This window comes from Ammospiza nelsoni, chromosome Z (assembly GCF_027579445.1).
Source record: "Ammospiza nelsoni isolate bAmmNel1 chromosome Z, bAmmNel1.pri, whole genome shotgun sequence".
In the NCBI taxonomy this organism is placed as follows: Eukaryota; Metazoa; Chordata; class Aves; order Passeriformes; family Passerellidae; genus Ammospiza; species Ammospiza nelsoni.
The window spans coordinates 40,933,815-40,952,158 of NC_080669.1; the positions used below are offsets into that span (position 1 = coordinate 40,933,815).

The 18,344-nt window shown below is 35.2% G+C and overlaps 1 protein-coding gene across 1 annotated transcript in view; it reads left to right on the forward strand.

Moving 5' to 3' along the window:
• The window catches only part of PTPRD (protein tyrosine phosphatase receptor type D), a 358,636-nt gene extending 343,283 nt beyond the window's left edge, over window positions 1–15,353 (forward strand). The window contains exons 31-34 of the mRNA XM_059491826.1: window positions 651–776; window positions 5,122–5,276; window positions 9,222–9,357; window positions 11,726–15,353. Of these exons, the coding sequence (XP_059347809.1) occupies window positions 651–776; window positions 5,122–5,276; window positions 9,222–9,357; window positions 11,726–11,794 (486 nt within the window). The 3' untranslated portion in view covers window positions 11,795–15,353. The remainder of the gene's footprint in view (window positions 1–650; window positions 777–5,121; window positions 5,277–9,221; window positions 9,358–11,725) is intronic.
• Window positions 15,354–18,344: the final 2,991 nt, after the last annotated feature.

Here is an 18,344-nt window from a genome sequence, read left to right on the forward strand (position 1 = left end):
CATTGTAAAAATGTTAAAAGAAAGTGTGGTATTTTTTAGATTGGAATATCTTCTGTGTGTTCTGTGCTGCACATGAAAGTTTCATCCCCAAGTTTGCAGTTCTAAACTCATTTCATTGGTACTCTGCCTGCTGGAAGGAATGAAGTAGTCTGCTGTCTGGACAGGATTACATCAAGAGAAAGCTGGCATCTGATACGTGAAATCTGAGTTAGACCATGTGTCTGAGAGAAAAAAGATTATTCAGGACATGGCTAGTGGATGAGTAGTGACTGAGGACAGAGCAGTGACTGAGGCTGGGGGGACTTGCTCCAACAAGCAAAAAGGAAGAAAACTGAAGGTGGTATCAAGATTTAAACTGAGATAAAAATTCACCATTGAAAATTAGATTAAGGATAGCTCTTGTCACTGATAGATAATAAAACTGAGCAGAAGTATAAGCAAGTTCAGATATACAGCAATCAATGAGAAACCCTTTGCAATGCAGTATTAAAGATAACTTTTGACTCTACACCAACACAAGCAGTTCATGTTCCCGTCACTATTGACACTTTGCATGAATATTATACTTAGCTGAGTAAAAAAGGGTTTATACCAGTTTATGGCAGTGCTCTCAAACAATAGGAAATGTATTTTACTTTGTTATTTCATAGGAAAAATGCCACCAGTACTGGCCTGCAGAGCGCTCAGCCAGATACCAGTATTTTGTGGTAGATCCAATGGCAGAGTACAACATGCCACAGTATATTCTGAGGGAATTCAAGGTTACAGATGCAAGGGTAAGTCAACATAACATTACATTTGTTTCCATAAGTTTAAAAGAAAATGTTTATTTATTTCTTTTTTCTGTGTTTGGGGGTTTTGGAGTTTTTACTATTATTAAGAAAACCCAGAGATATACTTTCTACAAGCAATAATAAAAAATCAAATGAAGTTATTTTTATATAAATGGGATCTTTCTGTAGGAATGATTTACTTCATTCAGATCTAGCATCTGGGTAGCACAGTTTTATAGTTCTGAACTATTTGTGCCAAAGTACATTAGATTATTTGAGAACTATTTTCCTCTTTTTCCTCATTTTCCCCTTGATCATTATTGGCTACAATTTTTGCAACATAGAGTGTTGTTTTGTTGTTTTGCACCACCCTTGAGGCTGAGTGAGTATGAAGGTTAATATACTGAGATTTTAAAACTGCAAAGCAAATGACATTCATAAGAAAAGCAGGACAAGCTTTGCACATTATAATTTGATTTTTCACGTAGTATATTTTCAGCTCTCTAGTATATCTGCAGAGTAGATACATGCAGCTGTGACCTTAGCATCCTCATTTTCATACTTCATTTCTTATCTGAATTCCTGAGTCCAAAACTGAATACTCATAAAGGATTAAACATACATAAACTTTTAATATATATTTGGCTTTTCTCAGATTGATTTCTAACATTTCAGTCTCTGTGGTAGGAAAACATACTGTCAGCCTCTGTTTCTGTAGGCACTGTGGAATAATACTTGTTCAAGCAAAACAGCAGGATGTAATGTCTAGGAATATCATGAGTGTCTACTCAGAGTTGCCTGTCAGCATTTGAAATATTAGACTTCCTCATGGTTAGCTAGACCACTGCTTTTAATGTGAGCATCAAGTAAAATTGGGTAGTATTGTTATTATTGTATCAAGTGAGCATATGAACCTTTTGTTTGGCAAATTAGATTCGGGTGTAGATTTTTGTAAAGGAACTGTAGATGCATTGGATCTGATTTTCATTCTATTTGAAATGTGAATCATACGACTCATATCTTCTCTAGCCTATTTGTGCTTAAGAAAAGTGGAGAACAGGCTCCTAGCATGAGTCTTTAAACACGCTTGCAAGCAGAGATAGTCAAATCCAATTTCACTGCAAATATCCTGATAGTTTTAATTGATTTTCTATTAAAAGTCTGTCTCAAGTTGGAAGAATTATTGTGTGACATAGTTCACAAAGCTCTGATCACAAAATTACAGTTATAACAAAAAGTCATAGCTGTAATCAAAGTGTCCCCAAATATTTTATATTTAAAAAAAAAGTTCCCTCAAGACTTTGTATTGAAGTAGAATATTTAGGCAAGTCTGCTTACCTACAGCTATCAAACCAGTAAAGGGCCAAATAATTAAATAATTAGATTTACCAGACCTAATTTTATTTGGCATGATATTAATAAACCTCTTTTAGAAAGCATTAAGCACATTGAAGGTCCTGATATAACATTTTACTGTCACATGTTATTGCTTCTCAAATTTACAGAACCTCCTTATCTTGATGGTCCAAATTTTGTTCAGTGAGCTGACAGCACCATCCTAAATTTTCTAGTTATGCTGGAAAACTATATCTCCTTCCAAAATTACTGGAAGTCGGAAATTCTTACCAAAATGTACATTATAGTTTTTCTCTAGTTAGGCTGTCGTGGCTGTCACGCCCAGTAATTGAAATCATTTGACTAAATTGTTGCACTCAAAGAAGAGTAAATGCTGGATTGATTGCAAACGTCCTCTGTCCCTCTCATCTCCAAGTCCATCTGTACTGTTACAACACCATCCGTGCTCTGGCAGAGCCAAGATGACCAGTTATTCCACAAGGACAAAAAACAAGGCACTGTACCTGTGTAGATGCCACCAGCAAGTGTCTGCTGTGGAACTCTATTTCTGAAACTGAGCTGTGAGTTGTTGTGTGGTGAAGTTGACCTCAGTAACTGTTTTGAGGTATTGCTTCAAATGGCTTTGTACTCACTTTCTCTGGAAACTCAAGAGGTCAATATGTTGGGCCAGTTTTATTTAAGGCTAAACTATTAGTGATGCCTGTAAGAGAGTAATATCAATTCTAAAGCATAATCAAAAGACAATTGAATATCCCCTGTGAGGAGGAAGAATAAATCCAAACGGTCAGCCACTAAACAGGATAAAACATTAAAAGCCCACTGTGCCACACAGGGATTTTAAAGTACTTATTTTGATAACCAACTGTGCAAACTGTCACAGTATTTAAAAGTACAGATTTTAATAAAATTTGGCATTTGTATCTGGACTGCTGTTGGCAAGAATCTCATTAAAAGAAATCAGCACTCTTTATAATGTCAGTAACAGAGGGAGCTGTAAGAAATTGCAGATCAGTTCCCCATATGCTTTAACGCTAGTCTAACATAGACTAAGTAACTTTATTTCTCTGCTCATTAAATAATATTAAATAACAGAGGTTATTGTCATTTCACAGACTCGCATTGGAATACTGAGTTACTTAAATCATGAAACATACTAATACAGTTCATAAATACACACCAAAAAAGAAATACTTACCATTAGATCTATTTATGACAGAGAAATGTTTTAACTTTCCAGTGACAGACTGGACTTAAATAAATTTGTGTCTTCCTTACTTATTCTACCTGGAAAAAGTAAGTTGGATTTCAGGTTTTCCTTCTTTGCTTTGAAAGAATAGAAGGTTATTTTGAAGGGAATCAACCTGTACTTGTGTCTTCTTGATAAATTTATATCATCTGCCTAAGGCTATCTGGAGGATGCAATTTCATTATATCTTTTTTTGGAGAAAATGGGATTATGGAAGCCATTATCAGAGATGTTTGTATTCACAAAATGCCATTTTTGGAACTAAACATTTAGTTCTTTGTGTTGATGCCCACAATAAATCCTATTCGGTGAATATTTTCAAACATTACCTATTCGTCTAAGTGGAAAAAAGTGTTTCACAGATACAGGCCACTAAATTGTTGGTGTGACCTAGTGGAAATACACACTGTGAGAGTCCTCTCATGGAGTAGTTGCTGGCACACACACAGTTTTTCTGTTTTCTCGCTCATCTGAGACACAGGAGGCAAAATCCCACAGAACCAGAGGAAATATAAAAGCAAATTATTGGGGTTTCCTTTGGTTATATTTAAAATCACTTCTATATAATTTCAAAGGTCTGTAGCAGTTGAATGCTTGTGGTCTAAGGAAAAAGAGAGAAAGATCATTCCTGCCTCCAGCATAACTTGCTGCTTTTTGATGGGAATCTCCAGTAATAATGTCAATTTTTCATGAGTTTTACTTAGAAGAAAGTTCAATTTTTCAAGAGTTTCACTTAATAGAAGACCATTTTGAAGACATGACAAGGGTAGGTGCTTAGAAAACATGATGTCTAGAGGCACCAGTTAACATCACTGGCTCATATTGCCATGATTTTAAACATTACAGACATGCAGATTGACAGTGTCAAAATCATCAATGATTGAAAATGCAGAACAAATTTGCTTTATACATTTGTATTGCATTTTTATGTGTCCTGACCTTTTGCTCATTAAATAGGCAGATAGCACAAGTTCATGTTTAGTAATTCCAGTGGCTTCTTTAGAAAAATAACCATGATGCTGTATTCTGCACTTTAAAGAAAAACTGTTAGTATTCCTAACCATGGGGATTGAAGAGCTTCAGATGGCTTGTTTTAAGAAAGGAAACCCTTTCTTTCAATTTTAACTAACTCCAAGCTGTTGGTGAATTAAATGAACCATTATTGAAGAGAAATTTGTTAAACAACCAGCTTGTTTATCCATCTTCTTGCAGGAAAAATGTTCACCTCATAGAAAGCAGCTTACTGTTAAAGATAACATCTGCAAGGAGGGCAATGACTTAAACAAGTCTTATCAGTAAAGATATTCTTGCTGTGAAGTAGTTGAGCATATCTCAGAAATGGAAATCCAGATTAGATGACCTTATTCTACCTGATCTGTATATAAAGGAATTTGTAGTCCACAGGATTCAAAACATAATATACCAAAAAAGTCATATACCCCTCATGGGGTTGTTACAGCTTTGACCTCAGGCACAATTTTTACACCATCAGAATGCCAGGCAACTCTCCTATGCAGTGTGGAAGAGAATCCATGCAATATGGTTCATGAAACTCATAATAGTAGTTTTGGGCTGATACAAAAGCTTTAATAGTAGTACTGCAGTTAAAAGAGTTTCCATAAATGTAATCTTAGCCATTCCCCATCTCCTCTCAACATCTTTACTTTGTGATTGTCTTTATGATTATTCACTGACCAACTTCAAGCCACAGCAACGTGCTTTATTTGTGTCTAACTTTTGTTAAAGGATGGCCAGTCCCGAACAGTGAGGCAGTTCCAGTTCACTGACTGGCCAGAACAAGGAGTGCCAAAGTCTGGAGAAGGATTTATTGACTTCATTGGCCAAGTGCATAAAACAAAAGAGCAATTTGGTCAGGATGGACCAATTTCTGTTCATTGCAGGTAAGTAAACAAAGCTTAAAAACAAATCATATGCAGATTTGGTTTTTTCCTAAAGTTGATTGCTGATTGTGGTGAACATGTATATTTAAACAACATTTCAGAGGTGAAGTGTCATGTCATGTAATCAAATAGAGGATCTAAAATGGAACAGCATGAGCTGCTTTATGAAATGGGAACTGTTCTGTGATATTCCATTTATACAAAAATGGTTCTTCAGAAATATGTGGAAACACGTGATTTTTTCACATATAAATGCTTCTAATTCAGCATAAAAGCAGTCTGGTCAGTGCTGCCCGCAGAAGGCATAGGAAGAGCCTTATCACAAGCTGCTACATCTGATATTTTTTCCACTAGAAATTAAAGACTTTTACTTCAGTAGGAATTATTAGCTGCAACCAAGCTAGTTACACCTCAGTGGCACATTAGTAGCAATCAAGATGAGGCAAAAAAACAAAAAAAAGGTAGCTATCTCAAGAAAGGGAATGGAATAGAAAGTGGTGTTTAGAAATTTTGCCTGTCAAAGAAATCATTGGGGTTTGAGTTTATGAGTTCTAGCATCAGAACTTTGTGCTCATTTTTGATGTGATGACTTCCCTTCTTTGCAATTGATATGCAGATGAAAATTACTTGCATGGTGATTAGAAATAATCCAGCATGGGTTTTTTAATATTCTTGTATTTTTTATTTATTTCCTCTACAGTATTCTAGAGTCTATAGCAGATGGCCAAAAATAATATCTTTATCTCTTATCTCTTATTTAATAAATTGTTTTCTATAAATTCCATTAGGATTTTAGATACTCATTTTTGTAATATGAAATTCTTTTTTGTAGATTAAATATTATTATTTATATAACAGAGATGCAAAATACTGACACAAGTTGCAAGTTCTTACTGCAAGCCAAGTAGTGCCCCAATACTATCATGAAGATAAATGAATGAGTTTACTAGAGCCTAGTAAACGGAGGGAGAGAAATTTTCCTTTTTCCAAAGTCGTCGGTAAACAGAATTTGAGTTCTTTATGATCGTCTAATCTGAAAGACAGACAAAATAAATGTATTGGAATACTCGAATCCTACTTTTCTTGTGTGCCTAAAAATTTTTATAGGCTGCTGAGGAGAGTAGCATGCAGAGCACTGATTGGGATTCATTACACAAGGGGGATGAAGAACAAACCAGATAAGAATAAGCCTTATTCTTCAACATTAATGAGTTTTGAGAGGACAGGAGTAATAAGCAATATTTATGCCTTTATGCAGATAAGAAAGCCGAGCAGTATTTTTATTCTAGGTTCTTTGTGCCATGCAGACTTGTCCACTTGTGAATACTGTGAATACTGCTTCCATTACATTACATATCCCTCCCAAATGGATGTGATCTTTCATGGTAAAATTATGGACTTCCGCCATTGACATTGCTAGAAAGAAAGTCAAATGCAGTGTAACTAATCACGGCTTGGTTTTTAAACGTCTTTATCATTATTGTAATGACTATTTAGGGACTGGTAATGCTAATTATCATTGCCAGTGTTAGTCAACTTACATGAATAGGAAGTGTCCCTAGCAAATTAGTAAGTTGGTTTATTTCTTTCAGGAAACACAAGATCCTGGATACCTGTGCTTTCCTAGTCTCTGAGGAATTACTGAAATAATGCCTCCAGTTTGTACCATGATGAGTTCTACAGTGAATTAAAACACCCGTAGTGTCACTTCCTTTGGGTCTCCTTTACACTCTATATAATTTTCACAGGCTTGCTTTCTCTGTTATGCAGTAAACCCCCCCAACCCACAATTCAAAATTTTCTTTTTCTGTAACATTTTTACAAATAGGTCAGTGTGTTGAATTAAAAAATTTCTAACCTCATGAGGCATATACTTAAAACTATTTAAGAGAGCAATTGAAGTAAAATTTTAATTTATACCAATATTAGATATTTATAGTCTTTTTATTCCAGTTTTTAGCTCAAGACTGAGGAAGACCTTTCCCAGAATGCAGTCAAGATGTATTTGTAATAATAAACTCTTCTCTCTTACAAAAAATCAATACATCCACATAGTTCATTTAAGCATCTCAACTTTAGTTTCTAGTCTAACTTATGAATCATGGGGACTTATAATGCATCATGAAGGATTTCTTTACTCTAGAAATCCTAAGCATTTTTGGATAGGAATTGTTCCAATGTTAAAGTATGTTTGCTACTCTAAAGGGAACAGGATCGATTTCCCGCAGGATTTTCTCAAGACGTTGCACTTGATGATCAATTAGGATTTGCAAGCATTGACATGTTTCCATATTAGTTTCTCTTCCTCATTAAATCTCTCCTGGAGACATTTGCTGATTTTTTAAGTACCCAAGACAACAAAGGAATTTCTTCCTTTTGCCTGAGATTTCCAAGTAATTTTTTTAAAGTAACAAAGATTTGTCTACTGTGAGGCCAGAATGCTCTCACACATTTAAGTATTTTTCTTTTTAATTAAATAGCAGAGCAGGACAATGTAAAATGGTAGTCTGTGTTCATTCTCCTGGTCATTTCCTGGGCTACTTAGTTTAGATCACACTGTAATCAGGTCTGCAAAGTTCAAGCTGGTTCCAACGAGCAGGTTCCAGGATTTTTCAGGATGTTTCTGAAGTACTAGCTGTCTAATTTACCTCATCAGGCACCTTGCACAGCAATTGCTTTAGATGTCCAGGACTGTTATTATATCACATAGGTAAATCACCACTGACAACATGATATTCTGTCAAGTGGTGTGTCAGTTGCCCTTTGGCTTCAGCTATCTGAAGGCACACATCCTATGCAAAATTTATAAATCCAGTTGCATATGTCTATTAGCCCTAAGAGAGCTCTGACCTAGACCAAACACTAAGATGCTATCATACAATTTGAACATTCAGTTTCCACACTACTTTTGTGAATTTGCCGGATTTCTGTCATAGTTCATACGAACATTCAGGAGTTCTTCACGATTTTCCTGTTGTTCATGCTGTTCCATTCATCTGTCTGGTGAATAGGTCTCATAAATATTCAGCTTTCCAGGGTTATCTGGCTGGAGGAAACCTTGTGAAATTATTAGCATCAACAGTGAGATGACAAGGTGCTTTGTTTCCATCCATAGAAGTTCAGACTTACAAAGTCTTTTTCTCTGTGTAGTTACCTGTCTCTTTTGCAAAGGATAATCATCTTGAATAAGTGATTGTTTAATTTTAAAAGCTGACAGCTATTGGCTCTATTGATGTCAAGAATTTCCATCACTTCTTGAGGGTTAAAGCGAATAGCAGAAACCCAGGGCAGAACAGAGAGCAAACAAAACACATATATATTCAAAGAATACTTTTAAGACCAATGTAGACAAACACGGTAAATGTATATCAGCATTGGAAAGCAGAGATCCAGACTGCCAGACTTGAATAAGACCTGAACTGAGATCTTTCTCTGTCCATTATTTGAATCAGACCATGTATGAACAAGTTCAATATTAAACGAACATCTGTACTTCAAACTTCAAGCAGAAGGTAAAATAACACAGAGAAGATGTGTAAAACAGGCATATACATGACAAACTAAAGTAAAGCAAGCAGTAAAATGCATTTTGGCTTCATTTTCTCTTGTCAGTTCCAATGTATGTTATTGGCAACAAATGTTAATATTTGCCTTCACCATGCAGTGATTATTGTATATCTGGATGAACAAATCAAGGCTTTGCAAGGAAGACTGGAGAGTCTGATGTAATCAGTAGATGTGAGGTTCACTTGAGTGCAGTTATTCTTTTGAATGCAATGTCGTAATTTGCTATGGAATTTTGCTTAGTGAGCCTTTCCCCATATAGAAATTTATACACATATGGTGTGTTGTAACCACAAAGAATTTGTCAGCCAATTCATTCAGCATTAACTGTCAATTAACATTTGTTTTTTCCTTTTATTTTGTCTTCATTTTCTTCAACAGTGCGGGTGTTGGAAGGACTGGAGTATTCATAACCCTGAGCATTGTGCTAGAAAGAATGAGATATGAAGGTGTTGTAGACATCTTCCAGACTGTCAAAATGTTAAGGACACAGCGGCCAGCCATGGTACAGACAGAGGTGAGCATGAGTATCCTTATGCAATGGTGATGGAAAAGAACTGGTATTTACACAAGCAAAAATATGCACAGATAGATACTGTATAAGACATGCTTACAGTAATATCTGAAGACATATATCGGCCCTGCGACTACAGGATAAAATCTGTAAAAGGACTATTTCCTGTTATCGCAGTAGTTACTGCAAAATGAGGAAGAAAAAAAGTAATTTCAATAGTGGATCCTAAATTATGGTAGTTAAGAAATACCCATTTGTGAAGCATGACACATTTTTATTTGATCCATGCTCCCTGGCAGAAATGTGTGGTAGTAAAGAAGCAGGCAAATTGTTTCTGCAGGTGGATCCACTGATTTTTTTTTTTTTCCCTGGGAGCAAGCTCTTGATTATGTCTTCAGACTGACACTGTATTATTTTCATGTTTTTTTGTGTCACCAAGCAAGTGGCTCCTTGGCCTGAAAATCATAATGGTAAGTTCAGCATTCAGGATAACTATAGTGTAAATAATTTCTATGCTATTAAGTGTGGCATAGAGAAATAAAGTAAGTGACAAGCAGTTTAGACCAGTTACCTGTGCCTGTATGCTTGGAAATCTGTCACATCATAAAGAATGCTTAAACATTATCAGTAAATGCCCTTAATTTCTGAGCAGAAGACCTGGACTAAGCCAGAGTCAATAGGTTAGGAGGACCAACAAAAAGGAAAAGAGAAGGGAAACATTTCAGATCACACATTTATTTAGTATAATTTGGTTGACACAGGCCTTTAAATTAAGTCTGTGAAATTTAAGATGGTTCCCCAGAGTTTGCCATTTTCCACAAGAAAATTAAACTAGTTCTGTAGAAGCTGGGTAGTTTTACTTCTAAGAAGACAACTTCATAAAGCTTATATGAAAAATACAGATATTTATTTTTAATCTTGTCAGTTAGCCAAGTAAATCACTGTGACCATACGGAAGAGTTAATTCCATTTATTTTCCATTACCATCATTCTTCTGGATAAGCAAAATGAAAAATGATTGCTTTCTGTCATTTTGGCTGCAAGAAATAGCTAAAGTACACAGAAACTATGCTTCTTTGAGCCTACCTGACAGATGCAGAGTTCAATTCTGCAATATATGCTCCCTCCTCCTGCTTTGACTTATTTCTTTATGGTACCCTTCATCCCCGCTGCTGAAAGCAGAGGTGTTCTGTAGGCATGTCTTCCAGGATTCTGTGGCAAACAAATCTCTCATTCAGTGTTATAAACTGCCAGGAAATCTAATCCTTATTAAACAAAGCACTTCCATGTGCACCATACACACACTTAAAATTTAAGCATGTGTGTAATGTATTCTGCCACTGTTCTAACTATTCCAACTAACAGAAATGAACTATGAGTAATCATACTACCTCAGTGAAGCAAATATCTGATTAGCTTCCTGGCCTCCGAAAGAATTTTAATTGTGATCTTAACAACTGCAACCTGTGCAGTTACCACAGAGCACTATCAGAAAAATAAACAGACATCCCTGGTATTTTTGAGAAATTTCTTTTATTTTTGTTTTTTAATTTTTTTTTTACGTTTTACCATTTAAACCAAGAGTGGCAGTTGGAAATAAATATGCAGATGTGCTATTTTAGTGTAAGTGTGCAACAAAATAAATGTGCAAAAGGACTGCTTTATGGAGGTGAGAATAACACAAACTTACAAATGTTAGATTCATCTGAGGTATGAGAAAATTTCTCAGCACACTAAACTTCTCTCTGTTTCCAGGTGTAGGTTGAAATGAAGTCTGATTTAGGTGAATGAGGTCCTTTAGCTCTATATTTCTCCTTAGGTCTTTTTCTTGCCAAGGTATCTTCACATCTTCATCAAAGCCTATCTTACTGAAAGGCTGGAATTCCCTTTGCTTTCTTTGCATGATTTTTAAAAGTGATGGTTTTCCATACAGAATTCCATATTCAAGCTGTGATGGGCCCTTTTACTTAGTGTGTTGTATTAGCTGTAGAATTCATTGTTTATTTTGCTACTTATTTTCAAATACGAGCAGGGAAAGCATCCTAGCATGTTCCTATCAGAAGAAAGCTTAATGCTGATATTGTTTTAATCCAGAATAACAGACTGTCAGTAGGTGGGTATATAGTCTCTGCACAAAAAGAAGCTCCATTCTGTGGAAAATGTTGTTGCATTAAAAGACTGTCTATCTTCATCTCTTGTAACTCAGAGTGGTTTTCTGTTGGTGTCAGCAAGTGAATATTGCTGAACTGCAGATGCCTCTGCAGTATATTTGTTTGCAGCTACAAAATATTCACTATTACTTGAAAGAAACTAGAAACCAACCAACAAGCTGACTTTTTGATGCATTTGTTTTCTGTTTTTCTTTCTCTAGGATCAATACCAGTTCTGCTATCGAGCCGCACTGGAGTATCTGGGCAGCTTTGATCACTATGCAACATAAAAACCCATTGTGGATTTTTATTGCAGGCCCTTTAAGATCCAGAGAGCCGCTTCTGAGCCATACAATGTGCTTTAGAAGTACTTCTTAACTCTTAGCTAAGGAGCAATTATTGGGGATATATAAAATAAAAAATAATAAAAAAAGAAACAAATGAACAAAATATTGGGGATATATAAAACAAAAAAACAACAAAAAAAAACCCCACCCAACAAGAAGTATTCCATGTGGACCAAGAATTCACAGTTTAATAACCTAACCATAATAAAAGAATCCTGACCACTGAGGCGTCTGAAGGATCTCATTTACAGATACCTCAAGGGTTCGACATTGGTTGAAGTTAAAGGGAAGAGGAAACTTAATCAGAAAGAGTGATCATCTTATTCAGGATTACATGATTTTGCAAAGAGGAGTTTTGAGAACTGCAGTTCAGTGCAAGATGTTTGTTGCAAGGTTGGGTTCTGGCTTCTCAAACAAAGCGGACTCTTTACTTCAACATCACCGTTTCCCATCATACTGCTCATCATAACACTTAAGGGAAAATGTGGGAATGTTTAAAAAGAAAGTCCTTGATTTAGTTTTTTAGTATTGTAAAGATACTGCTGACCTGTGCTTCATTTTTAACTGTGTAAACTTTTTCCTTTTTTTAACAAGAGTTTATCATTCGATGAAGTGAATCAAAGAAAAGGTTGCATAACTGTTAATATTTTTGTTTAAAAATGTAGATTTTTTTTTTAAGCTGTAGAACTGTTATCTGTAATATTGTGCTGTAGAAATGTTAGATACTTTGAAAATTTGCACATTTTTGTGCAGTCCTACAGTACCACAGTCTTGTTAGATATGAATTTTGTAGTTTTATTTGGTTTTTTTTTTCTTTAAGAAAATATTCATTGTAATCAGTTAAATCAAAATGGGGCTTTTGGTTTATTTTGGAATCAACAGGGAGGCGCAAAGTATAAAGATGCTGCTAGCACATACACACACACGCACACATATGCACATGCACACTCACACCCTCTCTCTTTTATATATATATATGTATGTATTACTGTCTACCCTTTTTTGACTCTCTGTATAGTTGCAGAGAATACAGATGGATTCAGATACAGATTCACACACATGCACATAAACATATCAGTCCTTACATACCTGGATTTATGAAAGCATTGGGAAAGTTTTTCCACATACTGCAATTATATCAGACTGCAATTTGATCATCTCTGCATTTTTAAGGTCCATAAACTTCTGTTTCAAAGAGAAGTGAGGAATGCACATCATTGATATTTGAATGCCATCTCTATCCCAAATAATATTTCTATCCACATTTCCACCTGAACACACACACATGCACACATACAGAGCACACACATGCACACACGCACACAGAGTATGTGATTTAGGCTTCAAGTGAAGTTCAATATTTGTAACACTATAGTGCAATAAGAAATCATATTATTAAATGTAGGAGGTGTGCATGTGGGAAAGGTCAGTGCATATCCCTTTAGGAGGGGAGAATGTTGTAATATACTAGGTATTAAGATGTTTTAAAATTGTATTCAATAGTATACTGTCTATAGTGTGCGCTATATAATTTACATTTATCGTATGTAACAGGGCAAAGCCAAACACACATTGCTCTGTGAAATCAAACGTTTTGTGGCATACAGCATTGTTTGGGGATGCTGGGGTTTATTTTAATTTTACATTTAGAGTGCCTTATATTTGATGCCTATTTTGAATAGTATTTCTTTAAGTTAGCCTTCATTTGTATTTAGTTTAGTTTGTTTATATCTCTGTTGTTCTTTTCAGACATTTTAATACATGTACCAGACAATTTTGAAAAATATGCATCTCCAGTTTCTAATCAAGTATGGATGGTAATAAATGATAACCCAAAACATATAGGTAGTCAAGGCCCTTTATCTTTCCATATTTCTAATAACAGAATAGCCCACAAATTGGAAATCTATTTCTGGTTGGCTTTTAAAACCCACTTTGTCACTGGTTATAGTGTTATCTGTCATTGCCAAGCTGTAGCAGCACAGTAGCAGTAGTTGACAGCAGCAGTGCTTATGCATCTTCCTTTTTTCTTTTCTTTTCTTTTTTTTTTTTTTCAGATTTATTTTGGGCCAAGTCCTGCTCATTCACTTGTGTCAACAGATTGCTAAAGTCAAACCCTTGTTTTCAGTGGGAAGGTTCATGTAAGGCCAGCAAGACTAAGCCCACATGACATATTGGAGATTGACAGATTTTATTCCAGGAAAAAGGAAAATTCTCTAAACAGCACAAAGTACTTTTTGAGACTCTTTCTAGAATGCCGTTTACATTGACCTTGGTCAGCATGTGTTCTGCCATTGTTAGTACATCAGCATCAAAGGATGCTTTCTTTGGGGTTTCAAATAGGAGCATTGCTGTGGCTTCTCCATGTGGCCTCAACATTTTTAGTTCTTCTTCCAATTTTCCCACTCCTATGAGAAGTAAAAATAAGAAAGACCAAACTCCAGCAATTGTATTTGAGCACTTTTGTAATGAAAAAAAACCCAAACCAAAAAAATCAAAACAGAAGTATAAATATATATATATATGGAATAGAAGTATTATAGAAGGCTACCTCAGAATGAGATTCTATAACTTACATCTGAACCAGAGAAGAATGTGCACTATGTTTCTTTCTCTTCTTCTTTCTTGATTTATACTTTGAAATAATTACTAAAATACCAGGTTATGTAGTGTGGTCATGTTCTTCAACTCAAACATAGGAATTCAGAAATACAAAACAAAGTGTCATTTGAAAACATAGACTAAGGAAGGTTCCTGCACACTGGATCTGTACAAAGATCAGTGCATTTTCCCTAGCAGACTGTCTTGCAAGCTCCAACAAAAATAGGGGAGTAAAAGAAATACAAAAAAGCAGAGCCAATTTGTGAGAAAAACTGTTGTACAACTAAGTACTCCTTTCAGGTTTTTTGTTTCTTATGATAGCTCTTAGCATCATTGATGTGCATTCCACTTTCTGTATTCCAATATATGTATTCTGCAGTTAATTTAAATTGTGAGCATCTTTGTCTACATACATCATACATTTCCAAGCTTAAAATTGTTTTCATCAGCATAACCAGTACGGTGCTATTATTTACGTTTGTATGTGTAGTTATGTCTAATTCTGTAATTAGTTGCAATGGGGAAAAACCCCACAAAATATATAAAAATGATTTATACAAAAGTTTAATTTAGCTCTTTTTTAAAATTTTATTTGAGTGGTTAGATAGCAGAGAAGATGGCTGGGGGAAGGAGTGACCTTCTAAGGAGATTTGCACTTTCTATATATACCTTTGTACTATGCACTGCCCTATTGATTCTACACCCAATAATAACTTGAACCCATCTGTATGAAATTGCTTACAAAACCCACTTGTATGTATTTAAAAGACACAGAACATGTAAAAGGAAAAAAAAAGCAACTGCTTTTTTTGCTTCCTTTTATTCTCTCCCATTTTTCTTTATGGTTTCTTTTTTCTTTTTTCTTTTTTCTTTTTTTTTTTTTTTTTTATTTTTTTCTTTTTTTTTTTCCCTTGGTGCCCTGATACTCCACAGATATCAGAAGGCTGCAGGTCTCATTATAACCATCCATTATGTGGCTTTGCCATTCAAGCTTGGAGTGTCTTTACAAAGATAATAAAAACTTGTGTTCTTTGCTCTTGTTTTGGATGCATAGACTGAAAAACTTTAAAAAATTACCTTGTAAAATGGCTTGTTAAAAAAGATACAATTACCTCTAATTAGTAGTACGCGTAAATGTTTTACAGAATGAAAGGCGTGCTTTTTATTTTCTTACTTCGTTACATTGGTGGCAAAAGGAAGTCTGTATGAAAATCAGTTCTTTGCTGACACAAGTTCCATTTGTTACAGATGAATTCTAATAAAATGTCAGTGTTATGCAGCCCTGGTCTTCTTTCTTAAGCAGTACTTTTGAAATCAAAACTTGTTTGGTCCCTCTTGGTGATAAAGGAGTTTAATTGAAACTACAAAGCAGTCATTAATCTTCTTAACTAGCTGCTGGACAGTGGAAAATGCATTCTTAGGTTAGAAAATATATATCATCTTCAGCAGCAAGCTTTGAGCCAGCATAGGCAAACCCTTTGGCATAATTTCTCATAGTTTCATCAGCTTAATTGAAATTACCACACTTTACATGCCTCTGGAGTTCCCCTTTGTTCTTTAGAAATGTATCACTACACTGAGAGAATAGATTGTTCTCCATTCATAGGTGCAACTCAAAGAGGGCCAAATATCCACACATTTGAGGTAAATTGTGAATTTTTAATCCCTGCAGATTTAGCAGCTTCTGGGGTAAATCCAAAGTCAGTATTCAGTCCCTGGAATTGTGGCAGGCTGTCATGAGTTTTGACTGATTACTGTTATGCATTGCATATGCAGTGAGTGCAAATGTGAGTCTGTGAGGCTACTATCCAAATACTGTGGTAAAGTTTTTAAACAGGTTGGAAAAGTTTTAGATGAGTAAACACACCAGGTGTATCGAGGCAAGCTACAACGGGCATGGCATGGCAATCTATTCTGCTTGTTTTGAAAAAGGCAGGTTCTGTCTCCAAGATTACTTTGTAAGAGAATACAGTCTATTAGCAGTTAGTATTAAGTACATGTTAATAAAGAATTCTCTGTGCTGGAAGGATGTGCACATTAGGGTGATTTCGAAGAACGTGTATTGTTCTTGGCCTAATTTCCACTTGAAGATGGTGATAAAAGTGTAAATGTGAAGCCTTGGTATTCTTACAGAGGCCTATTAATGTTTTTCCACTGACTTCTGTGGATTTTACAATTACTGCATTGCAGGCTGCCTTTGACTTGAACCTTTTTTGCGTAGTCTGTGCAAGGTGGTTTAGAGCTGTGTTATGTAAGGGTTTCTTTAACTATCTGAGTGGCTTTAGATGGTACCCTTTAATGTCAGCATTGACTTCTTTGGATTTTCCTGTTCTGTGCGTCTAGCATGGACCATAATAAAGTGTGAAAATGAGTATTGACAAAAATATTTGGCTGTGTATGGCTTAATAACTTCTAAGTTAATGGGGTTTTAACAAAGTAAGTTCTAATTCATGCTTAACACAGAAAAAAATGCCATGTACTTTGAGATCATTACTGTTCAGAAATGCTGTTGAGATGTGAAATTAACCTATCTCAAAGCAAAGCAATAGCTACAGACCTTAAAACACAATAACATTTACATCTTTTCTGTATTATCCAATCACTTGGACCAAATTCCCAAATTCCCAGAATCTTTGGTGTTCGTTAGTGTCTCCCCAAATGGGTCAGTCCTGATTCTAAGGTAATAAGGGATTTCCATCTATAAATTTACCCATTGCCTGCTTTTCCCAGTCTGTGCAGACGAAGTGGGACAAAAGGGAGCTATTGGTAATGGAATAAACAAAGTACTGAAAAAGTAATGATAAGGAATGTATGAAAATAAATCATTCATTGACCAGTGCCCAGTCCATTAACAACTGGATCTGTACCTAGTGATCCCCAGTGATCAATGGTCAAAAAAGGGAAAGGAAAAAATCTTTCTAGAAATTGCTGTGTCTTTTTTACTTCAGATGCAAACATGCCCTTCCCCCCCCCCCCCCACCCTTAACCGGTTTTAAGAAGAATGAAGTTAAAACTATTTTTCACAGACTTTGGAATTTTGAGGAAAATAACCAACAAATTTGCTGATGTGTAAGCCAACATACCATTGATAAACCACTTCCCCTTCCACAACGCTTCATGTGCAAAAAGACATCTATCTTGCCCATGGAATTGCTGAATTCTATGAAATAGCTTTGCATTTTGAAACCTTGAAATATGACAGCTTTAGATCATTAAACTTCAACAGCACTGGATCAAATTGGCAAAATGTCCACAGAAGATACCAAATGGTATCAATATTACTTTCACTGTCAAAGAATATCTTTAAAGCAATTTCAGAAGTTTGAAAGACTGCTATTTTTGTCATTATTTCACTTTGCATGGGGAAATAAAACACTGATGGGGTGTGAGGTCATAGAAAATTTTCATGCAAAGACCTGTGGCAAAATTTTATTGTATTTTTAAAATTTAATTTTAGTTTACTTTTTTACTACATTTTATTTGTTGATTTTAATTTTTTTCCCTTTTTTCCCAAGGAAGATCTATTAATGCAGTGCTACTGCAACTGTTTGGAAAGTTACTTGATTCAAAACCTTAAGGATTTGAATATCATAGCTATACAAGAGATTATATTATATACAATAATATGTTATATATAATGTTCAAGAGAATTTTCTCTTAATACTGTCCTGTCTTTTCAACAAGTTGGTTCTGTCATCCAAATCTGCTTATGAAGAGTACCATGGTAATACACAAAATGTTTTTCTACCACTAATGCAATGAGTCAAGATGGAAGGAAACATCTGCTGACTAGCTTTCAGAGGAAAGCAGAATGATAACCTGCAAATGAGACATTGTAGTGAATAGAGATCATTTTGCATCTAGACTATAAATAGGATGCTTTTGAACCCAA